The sequence below is a fragment of the Ipomoea nil genome, unplaced genomic scaffold (assembly GCF_001879475.1).
Source record: "Ipomoea nil cultivar Tokyo-kokei standard unplaced genomic scaffold, Asagao_1.1 scaffold2792, whole genome shotgun sequence".
In the NCBI taxonomy this organism is placed as follows: Eukaryota; Viridiplantae; Streptophyta; class Magnoliopsida; order Solanales; family Convolvulaceae; genus Ipomoea; species Ipomoea nil.
In genome coordinates this window covers 3,053,803-3,065,923 of record NW_017619220.1, presented here as the reverse complement: position 1 = coordinate 3,065,923, position 12,121 = coordinate 3,053,803, and the positions used below count along the sequence as shown (strand labels likewise).

Below are 12,121 nucleotides of genomic sequence, written 5' to 3'. Positions count from 1 at the left end.
TATATATATATATATATATATATATAGATATATATAGATATAGATATTGATAGATTACAATAATAATATAACCATAATTAAATATTTTTCTATTCTATATTCTTCTAGGATTTCTATTACCATTGTTAATTATTTCATCATCTACCATAATTAAATAATTTGACCAATACAATTAGTTTGGACTGAAAATGGTAATAGGATTTTACTTTTAATTATATATATTATATACTCCCATATTATATATATAGAATAGAATATATAGATATATAGATTTGATAGCAGAAACAGTATTTTCCTTTCTATTAACCCATGGATGAGTTTAGTCGAGCAGTTTGATACGGAGTATCCTGCAAACGCATAAGAAATTTATTAAATTTGACAACAGCTTCCACGTGTCACTAATCGTCGGACACGCCTGTATTTCTCTCTCTCCTATATATACCGCACCACACCACTCCAGCATTTCATCAAAACAAGTAAACAACTGTGTTTCTTTTCTCCGGCGTCATCTCTGATCAAAACTGGGGGGGGGGGGGGGGGAGAGAGAGAGAAGAGGTGAATTGCCGTTCTGATACGCTCTTGAAAACCCCATTGTGTAAGAAAAGCATGCTGAGGATTGTGTCGTGTGGGAGAAAGGTCCAACGTTGTGGTTGGTCGGAGCAGAGAAGATGGCTTTCTCAGCCGGGGGTTGCCCAGAAACAGGGGAACGATGTTGCGTTGGGCGTGCCTCGAATGCCAAGCTTCGATTACTCTCCTCCGCCGTATAATGGCCCCGCCGCCGATGAGATTCTGATGAAGCGGAAGAAGTTCCTCAGCCCTTCAATGTTCTACTTCTACCAAAAACCAGTAAATTCTTGTTTTTTTTCTCTCTCTTCTTTGTTCTGTTTTAAAGCATTGAAAGATCACCGGACTTGATTCTTTTATGTCATCAACTTTTCAATGTTCATATTAAATCAGAATTGTGTTTACTTGATCTTTGAGTGAGACAATACTATTGGACAAAGACCGGTGAAAGTCAAGTCTAGCATCTCACTGAGATTATTGGACCGAGACCGATAAAGGGTCAAGTCCAGTACCAAAATAAAGTTTTGTCTAATTTTTGGTATATTGATAAACGTTGCGTTATTTATATCACAGTTGAATTTGGTGCACGGAAAGATGCAATACTTGTACGATGATAAAGGGCGAAGATATGTTGATGCATTTGGGGGGATCGCCACCGTGAGCTGCGGCCACTGCCACCCGGAGGTGGTGGAGGCGATCGTGGAGCAGACAAAACGGCTGCAACATTCGACGATTTTGTACCTTAACCCAGCAATCACAGATTTCGCCGAGGCACTTGCTTCCAAGATGCCTGGTGATCTAAAAGTAAACCTTAAATAAATCAAACAAGCAATTATATATGTGTACAAGGTTGTGTTTTTCAATTAATCATATATGTGTACAAGGTTGTGTTTTTCACGAACTCTGGGACTGAGGCGAATGAACTGGCGATTATGATGGCGCGGTTGTACACTGGTTGTCAGGATATCATTTCTCTTAGGAACGCATATCATGGCAACGCCGGAGCTACTATGGGTGCCACTGCACAGTGTAACTGGAAATTTAACGTTGTTCAGGTACTAAGACGACGACTTATCTTTGTATTTCACTTTCACTGTTCTTCGCGGGCCGGCCGGCCTGCTAATTGATGCTTGCTCGTTTCCACAGACTGGTGTTCACCACGCCGTGAACCCGGATCCCTACAGAGGTGTTTTTGGGTCCGATGGGGGAAAGTATGCAAAGGATGTGGAAGATCTTATCCAATTTGGTACTTCTGGCCATGTTGCAGCTTTTATATCTGAAGCAATTCAGGTAACTCTCTTTGAAATCTCATATTTAGACAATTATTTTCTTGCTTATCCAATAATTGGTGGCTAAAGGGATTGTTAGGTTGAGAACGTCAAGCTCGATTAGCACTCTGCCTCTAAAAAATGTGACAGTATAGGTTAACCCAGTTAAGATGACAAAAGATTTGCATTTATAATCACAAAATTACGAGTTCGAACCCTTGACCCTTGGTTTGAGCCGGTAATTACGAGTTCGAACCCTTGACCCTTGGTTTGAGCCGGTTAGCTATAGGCAGTGTTGCAAAAATAGCATTAATTGCCTAGGCGCTAGGCGGTCGGCCTCCTAGACGCTCTCTAGGCGCTCTAGGCGTCCGCCTAGGCGCTCTAGGCGTCATAGGCGGTCCCCAAGCACCTAGTGATTTATGCAACATTGGCTATAAGTAATCTAGGCTGATTTACTTCCTTGTAGTCCTTTGCGGGCTAGGATTACAAGGCGGGATTTACCTACACTCGAAAGGGTTGTGAGGTTTTCCTGATTGAGATAAGATATAACTTTGGGTATACTGATATGTGTTTGATTCTAACATTTTACATATGTATATGCCTACTTAGGGGGTAGGTGGCATAGTAGAACTGGCACCGGATTACTTGCCGGCGGTGTACAAAACTATAAAGAAAGCTGGAGGCCTTTGTATCGCGGACGAGGTTCAGGCTGGATTTTCCAGGACAGGAAGCCACTTTTGGGGGTTCGAGAATCACGGTGTTATCCCCGACATAGTGACAATGGCAAAAGTTAGTTTACCTTTGTTTGTCCTATGAATAAATATGTTAGCCTGTTTGGCTGTTTATACAAGACAACAACATTATATTCTCACAGGGAATTGGAAATGGGATCCCTCTGGGAGCAGTGGTGACAACTCCAGACATTGCTGAGGTTTTGACTCGTCACAATTACTTCAACACCTTCGGAGGAAATCCTGTGTGCACAGCAGCCGGGCACGCTGTTCTCCGAGTAGTGGAAAGGGAGGGGCTTCAAGCAAATGCCCACACCGTCGGTTCCTACTTGAAACGCCGCCTAATCGCCCTCAAGGATAAGCACCAGAGTATGATTACTTAGCGGTAGAGTGAAGTATACAGATGTGTCATGTCTGATCTGAGGCTGCAATTTGTGCTTTTTTTTTTCAGTTATTGGTGATGTGAGGGGAAGAGGGCTCATGCTGGGGGTGGAACTAGTCACTGACCGGGAAGAGAAGACACCGGCCAGGGTAGAAATTCTGCATGTGATGGAGCAGATGAAAGGTATGTAACATCTTCAACCCAGCCTCTTGCCATTTTTCTTTGTGGCATATATGTTCATTGTACCAAAAAACCAACTATCTTCTTGTTGGGCGGAGGCGGGTAAGGGCTAAGTCCATCAATTGGTGGCTAAGAGACTGTTGTGGAGGTCAGCGAAAGGACAAGTTCAGCACCCTGTCTCTTGAAAATGTGATAGCAGTAATAAGTTGCGTTTTTGGTATAGTTATAACTTTTGGCGTAATGATAAAGTGTTTGGTCCTAACAAGTGGTGACAGAGTCAGGTGCTGGGAGGGAATAGAATTCCTGGGCAGAGGCTGGTGAAAGGCCAAGTCCAGCACCCTCCTATCCAAAATTTGATTGCAGTCTATAAGGAAATAAGGTTGCGCCTTTTATAGTGGTAAAAACTTGATTCTAACATTCTATTGCCATTATTTGTTGTCTAGATTTGGGGGTGTTAATTGGCAAGGGTGGATTGTATGGAAATGTGTTCAGAATCACTCCTCCACTCTGCTTCTCTAAAGATGATGCTGATTTTCTTGTGGATGTCATGGACTATGTTATGTCAAAGATGTGAAGAAGATTATGATGATGCTATGATGCGAAAATTGGTCACGAAGACATCAAATCTCTTTCTTAATTAAATCTATTGTACTGCCTATATAAACCAAGTTCTACTATGCCAATATATGCCACTTTAATCTTGATCTAATCCCAATTTTTATAATGTTAATATGATGTTGGCGCCTTGTTATGTTTAGTCAACAAATGCAAACAAATTAAAGCACTATATTATCAATGAATTGAACTCAACACTACTACAATAGATCAGAGAAGCCCCAACTGATCCACAGTTGAAAACCCAATTCAAGTACCTGATGATATCACTGTTACCATTAAGGTCACAGATTCGAGCCCCATCCCAATCAAGGATGTCGGCATAATCATGTTGAGTTGAGCTAGCGGTCGTGGCGGGTAAACCCGGAGAACATAGGCGGGTGGTGGCGGGTTGAAACGGCGGCGTTGGGCCGCCTCATGACGGTGCTCGAAAACCGGAAAACGGAGACGAGAATCGAACCCAAATCCAGCAACACATGCGCCAAATCTTGGTACACATTCATGCTTTTCCTAAACATAACATGCATCACCGTGGAGAAAGCATCGCCAAATCTAAACATTGTTTAGCTCTATGTGTCGTCTGCTTTTCTCTGCACTTTTTCTCTGTTGGCTGTATTGGGGTAGTATGAAAAGGAGCCTTAGTTTGATGCAATGAAATAGAATCCAATCGCACCTAACGTCATATTATATTATATTCTACCTAATAAGTAATAATAATAATATATAAAGATGGGATGGACGGATGGTGCAGCTGCTAGTAGCTACAAAAATATGCCATACTTACTTCTATGCCCTTCGGTACTTCTTCTATGGTTTTTTCAGTTTTTACCTATCGTGTGGTTAAACAAGAAGATGAATATCTTTTCTGTACGTCAAATAAATTAAAAAAAAAAAATGTTTCGTTCATTTCAAAGGGATAAAATTTATTCAACTTTGCAGGCCGTTCCTAAATCTAGCTTATTATATTTATTTGATTGAGGCAAAAACTTATACGAGACCGTCTTACTGGATCCTCGTTTGTAAGTCGGGTTGAATCAGCAAGATAAAAATGTAATATTTATACTAATCAGGAATAAAATGTTTATTAGTTATAAAGGAAAGCATAATATTTTGAAGAAAAATATAATACTTTTAAAAGAGTACACTTTCTATTATAAGTAACAAACATTTTATTTATTAGTATTATGATTTTCAATATAAGTATTACATTTTTCCATCTTGACTTGACTTGTTTCATTGACAAGGATCCGTGAAACGGTCTCACAGAATAGTCACTCATTATATGAGGGTTAATTACGATTTGGATGAAATTAATAGATTTTCTAAACTATCACACAAAGGTAAAAATGTTCAAAATTTTTTGAAAGTTTATTAGTTTTAATAGAAGGTAAAATTTTACTATCATAAAACATACGAATATAAATTGAGGAATACTAATAAAGGTTCAGTCTTATAAACAAAACTAGGATTAACTTTTGTGTGAGACCAACTCGCGTGAGATGTTAATATTTTTTACTTACAAAGTATTATATTTTAATTTAAAATTATTAAATGTCTTACAATGGCAAATTATTGTGTGGACCACGGTCCAAAACAGTGTTATGTATATTATGAGTAAAAATAATGTACATTATATGTTAGAATAATGTACATTATGTGTTAAAATAATGTACATTATATATTTGGAATAATGAAATATCTGGGTAACATAATGTACATTATGAGTTATAAAAATGTATGTTGCAGTTGGACGAGCGAAAAAATAAAATTAAGCAAAACGACGCCGTTTTTAAACCATGGTCCACACACCTTTTTTGGACCACGGTCCATTCAATAACTATTGTCTTACAATGAGATGGTCTCACAGCATACTTATTTCAAAATTAAAGGTGTGTTTGGTTCATGGGTTTACACACTAGGAATGTGAATCAAAATCATAGTTATTGTTTTTTTTTTTTTTTTTTTGAATGCTACTGGCTCTATTACAATGTAGTATTTGTTCATATACTTTTTCAACCTATTGAAACACAAAAAACCAATAACACCTCCACTGAGGCTTGAACTCACAACCTTCCAAATGAAAATCCAACCTGGATACCATTAGACCACATAGTCTTGGTAACTATGAATTTGATTACCCTCTTCAATTAAGAATCTTATTCCTTAATTAAAAATGAATATTATTCCATCTTATATTGGTAATTTGGTTTTTAAGTTTGGATTAATGTTTTTAAATTTTTGTTTTGATTTTTTGTTCATATTGGTGTTTTGGATGTTATTATATTATGATCAATTACCTTGATTTTTTGTTTTTATATTTTTAAAAATTTTATTCTCATTATAAGGTCATATATTACCAAACATCAATTTGGTAATCATTTCAATTCTAGCCTACTACCAAACATGTAAAATACTTTCACCAAAATTCATTACAATTACTAACTACTAAGTATTTGATTCTCATTCTGATTTCGATTTTATGTGTGATCCAAACACACCATAAATATAGTAATCAAATAATTACAAAGTAATTATTAGAGGCATGTATAAATATATGTAATGTTGACTTGATCACTTGATTTGGTAAGAGATTTAAGGATGCAAATTGGTGGTAACTAAGCAATGAGTTTTTATTTCCTTTGGAATTGCAAAAAAAAAAAAATGCTTACAGAAATGTAGGTTCTTTAAGATTTTTATGTAAAGGTCATAAATAGAAAATGTGTAGATCTTTTATAGATCATTTGACTAACTTAGATGTATCAAGTTTCAAAGAAAGTGTTACGTATGAACATTTATTAGAGAACTAGTTTTTGTAGGTGGGATAATGCCCAATATTTTTTTTTTAAAAAATAAGTACTTTAAAGTATATCAAGGCAGGATTAAATTAAAATTGTTCATGCATAGATAATTGAATGTTAAATTTGCATTTTAAATAGGTGATTCTAAGTTTACAAATGCAAGATAATATAGTCAAGATTGATTATAATTGTCAATAAAATAATTGTATAAGTATAGTTGAAACCAAATACGGGACATAAGGAGAGCAAATAAAAATTAGGGCATAAAATATTAAATATATACTAATATTGAAGAGCTAACTGCTGATTACCAAACAAGGACATTGCGAGATAGTTTCCCACTTCAATTTGTTGTGTGATTTGAATACTCTTTTGTCAATAAGTCCCCAAGTAGTTAATATGATTCGCTTAATTATATTTTTTTAAACTATTATTATTATTATTATTATTATTATTATTATTATTATTATTATTATTATTATTATTAATATATGTATACCCTTAGGTCATTTTACATGTTAATCTAAACATCTAATTTTTTAAATATCATTTTACCAACCGTTGATATAATTCCCTGGTCAAATACTCAAATGTGCTAATATAATCCGCTAACGCTAACCGCTAACTGCTGATTGTCAAACAAGGACATTGCGAGATAGTTCTCACTTCAATTTGTTGTGTGATTTGAATACTCTCTTTGTCAACAAATCCCTCGAGTAGTTAATATGATTGACTTTATTAATTATATTTGTTTTATTTTTCATGGTATTAATAAAATATTTGGTAAATAAATATATAGCATTATTTTGTATTATAAATTTGATATTTAATTAAAAAAAATAGTACACAAAAAAGATAATAGACAATATAGTGTATATAATCAATTGATGAATTTGAATGAAAAAATTTTTACATTGAAAAAAAATAAAGACAATATAACTAATAAAATTACTTCTCTTAATTAAATATAGGTTCTTTAAGATTTTTATGTAAAGGTCATAAATAGAAAATGTGTAGATCTTTTATAGATCATTTGACTAACTTAGATCTATCAAGTTTCAAAGAAAGTGTTACGTATGAACATTTATTAGAGAATATTAATTACTACGCCTAAAAGCCTTTGGGGCTATGACTCAAGAGGGAAAGATTTAAACCTTTTATTGTTATTACGGAGTATTTTTTTATCTTTTTTTTTTTTTTTTGAAAATATTTTTTTTTTTTTTTATCTTTTAATTATACCAAAGATGGTAAATTTGAATTTGATCAATTTTTATTCCTACCTTCGCATCATCACCAAATGTACAACACATTTTATATACTCATATCTCATTTTACTTATTTATTCATGATTCATTAGTAACTTTCCATACTTCTCTTATTTTTAAAAAATATTTTTAAAATTTAACTTGTTATGTTTAATAATACCTTTTGATGAATCTCAACGTTACACTATACTGACTTTCCAGTGGGAAGTGACCTATAAAACTTCTTTGATTATCTACTTGTCACATCCTATTTAAAATCAATTGGTGATAAGTAAGTAGATATTAATCATTTAATCACATTCATTCATGGGAAGTCATAACGTCACATCTCGAATCGAGCAGGGGCTGAACTCGGTCAACCCGGCCGACGGCCAACACTTTTAATCTAATAATTTTTAATTGTATAAAATATAAATATAATACAATAATACAAAAAAACTAAATATTCAAAAAAAATATTGAACTAAATCTTTAGAGGGTTGAAATTTGTTAGAAACTCTGAAGAACGAGTTGAATGACCGGATTGGATGGGGTAAAGTAAGAAACGGAAGAGATGAAAATTTTGTAGAAGAGTAGAAGTTAGAAGGGGCAGAAGGTCAATATACCCAAGTTGCATAGCAGCTAAGAAAGAGACATATAGAATGAGGACATGATAGAGTCATTTTAGGGTGGATCCATTGCGCTTTAGATCGTTCGTACGCGAAATGGCATGGAAATGGTGAGAAATATGTCGACATGCACGTGCCGCAGCCTGCTTCGGGTGTATTTTGGTGGCTAATTTAAATCAACCAAGAAAGTGGATATAAGTTTTAACTATTTTTACTTTTTTTTTTTTTTTTTTTAGTGCTACTAACTCTATTAGACTATTACAATGTAGAGTCTGTTCATAACTACTTTCTCAACCTACTGAAGTCTGAAGCATAAAGAGTTAATATCGCATCCATTGAGACTCAAATTTATAAAGAAAATTTATGGAAGCAATCAGTGGCGAAGCCAAAAAGTCGGGGTTGGGGGCCAAATTTATAAAGAAAATTTATCATCTTAGTCGATATTAGTACCAACCACACAATATTATTATACATATACTATATATGATTGTGTCAATTATTATTGATAATTATTTTAAATTATACTATGTGCAATAATATATGAAATATATAATTATATAAGTATGATCGTTAAGATTGTCAAACTTTACTTTTGAATTTTTTACATAACACAAAAATTATACAATAGTAGAAAAATAGGAAAAATTACACTTTTAATCACTGAGTTATATGGTAATTGAAGAATTCATAATTATTAGTCATACTTACTTTTCATCCCTAAAATATACTCCGTAATTGATGTTGCAAATTTCGTCCATTTACTAACAAAACATTAGGAGCGAAGTATAGATTAGAAAGGAAGAGTGACCACAACCTATTATTAAAAAGACGAAATTTGCAATGTCAATTATATCTTAGGGACGAAAAGTGAACACAATCAACAATTATGGACGAATTCTACAATTATCTCATAACTTAGGGATGAAAAGTGTAACTTTCGAGTTCATTTAATATATACATATAATAGATTTTTTTAAAACAAAATTAAGAGAGGGGCCAAAAGTGTAATTTATCCATATTATCCTTTATATAATAAAGCTATATGGTTTGAGAAATAATTAATGTTACAATTAATGCCACAACATCCTTTATTATTAAAAAAAAAAAAAAACAAACACAACATTTAAAAAATAAAATAGCTATATATTATATAATCATTTAAAAAATATACTTTTGAAAAATAAAATAGCTATATATTATATAATCATATAAAAAATGTGTTCAATTAGAGTTTAAATTTACACATACAAAATTTGAAATTTGCTTTCCAAATGTAATTATCTTAGTTATTATTCGTATTGTGAAAATTATAATATAGATAAAATATAATTAAGAATAAATCAATGTAATTATGTAAATTCTCTCTATAAGTTTATTTGAATATGCACATAATTAGAGACTATATTAACCATACAAAATTATAATTATAATTATAATTTTCATTATAATTTTGTATTCTATAAAAATAATATATACTTGACCAATGGAAGCTCAAAATATTATTATATTAAATAATTTAAAATATTTTAGTTTTTTTATTTTTTATTTATATTTATAATAGCATAATTTTTTTTCGTGCATCGTGCGGGTGAATTACTAGTAATAATATATACCTATATATTTACTAAAAATGGGGGCAGGGTGTGGGGCCCTGGTTCCACCCCTGAGTTATTTAATAATTTTATTTAAATATATTAAAATAAATAATTTAGTATAAAATTTAAAATGTTTGCTAAATTTCAGTTAATTTTTAATGTGATCATGAATATTTTGATTGTACGTGAATATGCCTATAAGCTTATACAATTATTAATTAAATTACTAAATAATTCCAATTACATTAGTTCTCCATCAGAAAATATTTTTATAAAACAAATAATAATTTAATACTCCGACCCATTTGTCTTATTTTATTTATCTTATTTATTATTCATTTGTTTGATCATTTTATTTTCTTTTTTAACTTATTTTTAAATATATATTTTTTATTTTTAAATTTGATTTTTGTATTTAATACTTCTTTCGTCTTATTTTATGTGGCTGGTTCAATTAATGAGACTTAACTAAGTATAATATTAAATTTTGTATTAGTATACAGAATTTATATACTTAGAAACTACACTAAAAGTACTATTAAACACAAAAAAAAAAAAAAAAAAAACAAAAAAAAACAAAAACAAAAACAAAAACAAAAAAAAACAAATTTAAAAATAAGTAAAAAAATATTAAAGAAAATAAAAAAAAATGGTTGATTTGACCAATAAGTAATAAGTAGGACAGATAAAATGAGACGGAGAGAGTAATAATTTTAATATAATTTATAAATATATAAATTTTATATAATAATATAAAATTTAAGATTATAAAAAAAATTAAATTATTAATAGGTTTAACTAAATTCCATTAATACACATAAAATGATATGAAAACATAATTAAAACAAGAGTGGCTCTCTTGTGAGACCGTCTCAAAGATTTTTATCTCTGAGACTATTCGGGTAAAGATGGAAATGTAAAAATGCAATACTAATCAAAAATAAAATGTTTGTTACTTATAAGGAAAATATAATACTTTTGAATCAAAATGTAAAAGTATTACATTTTATCTTATAAGTAAGAAATGTTTTATTCTTAATTAGTATTACATTTTCATCTTTACTTGACTTGTCTCATGGAGAAAGATTCGTGAGGCCACCGTCACACAAGTTTTTGCATAAACTTAAAGGGTCCACGCAGATCTCTAGCCGAAAGAACATCCGTTCAACGCAAGAAAATCAAGATAAAAACAGAATTCATCCAAAATCTTACATCATTTTAAATCCTCACTTGATTCTAAACTCTAAGGAAGAAATCTCCCACCCTTTTTCACTTTTGGTTTATAACTTTACCAAAATAGAACAAATTAAAGAAGACAAAACATGAGCCAAGCTCCACTCCATTGGCAAATTATATCGTGCACCAGGGCGTACAGTGTATTGTGCGTTCTGACCCAAAACGATGCCATTTTGTACTTATTTTTTTATTTTTTTTTTTAGAAATTTCGTTTCTCGTGTCTGCTGTTAACTTCTTAAAAAAATTCCTTTTGAATGTACGTAATTGTATAACAGAATACACAGTCTTTTTTGAAATGATAATACACATAATCTAACATAATACATAATACACATAAACTCTTAACATAATACACATAAACTCTTAACTCTTAAAAAAAATCTCATGTTTCGAATGTACACAATTATATAATAGAATGTATATAATTGTATAACAGAATACACATAAACTCCGTCGGGTCAACTCCTCACAGAACTTAACAAAACGACGTCGTTTTAGGCGAGATGCGCAATGCATTGTACGCACTGGTGCATGATATAACCATTGCACTCCCTTTCTCTTTCAAGGACCAACTCCTATACCCTTACTAGTCTCCCGCAACGTTGAAAAATCCCTCCTTTTCCCTTCCAAATAGGCCTCCATTAATGGTAACCACTAGGCCTTGTGTAGAACTGTCCACATCCATTAAGAATTCCAGTCGTTATATCGTGGACCGCGATGCACGTGCACCGTGGTCAAGACGGCGCCGTTAGTTTAACGGATCGCGCCGTTAATTTTAACGGAGCGTGCATTTTTTTGTATGTTAATTTCCAACTGACATTACAGTATATCTAAACTGACACTGCCTCACGTATTATTTTTATATTATCAAATGAAACT

General features: G+C 32.2%; 1 protein-coding gene across 1 annotated transcript; it reads left to right on the top strand.

Moving 5' to 3' along the window:
- Positions 1–481: 481 nt before the first annotated feature.
- LOC109157724 (alanine--glyoxylate aminotransferase 2 homolog 3, mitochondrial-like) lies at positions 482–3,876 on the top strand. The gene is made up of 8 exons (XM_019305565.1): positions 482–846; positions 1,138–1,368; positions 1,449–1,619; positions 1,711–1,854; positions 2,442–2,621; positions 2,707–2,932; positions 3,015–3,128; positions 3,569–3,876. Exons 1-8 carry the CDS (start codon positions 607–609, stop codon positions 3,697–3,699), a joined length of 1,437 nt encoding a protein of 478 aa, XP_019161110.1. The 5' UTR covers positions 482–606; the 3' UTR covers positions 3,700–3,876.
- The last annotated feature ends 8,245 nt before the right edge of the window (positions 3,877–12,121 follow it).

Coding starts and splice junctions, on each gene's coding strand:
- LOC109157724 (XM_019305565.1), top strand. CDS start 607: ATGCTGAGGATTGTGTCGTGTGGGAGAAAGGTCCAACGTTGTGGTTGG. Junction 847..1,137: donor TCTACTTCTACCAAAAACCA/GTAAATTCTTGT, acceptor TTTATATCACAG/TTGAATTTGGTGCACGGAAA. Junction 1,855..2,441: donor TTATATCTGAAGCAATTCAG/GTAACTCTCTTT, acceptor ATGCCTACTTAG/GGGGTAGGTGGCATAGTAGA.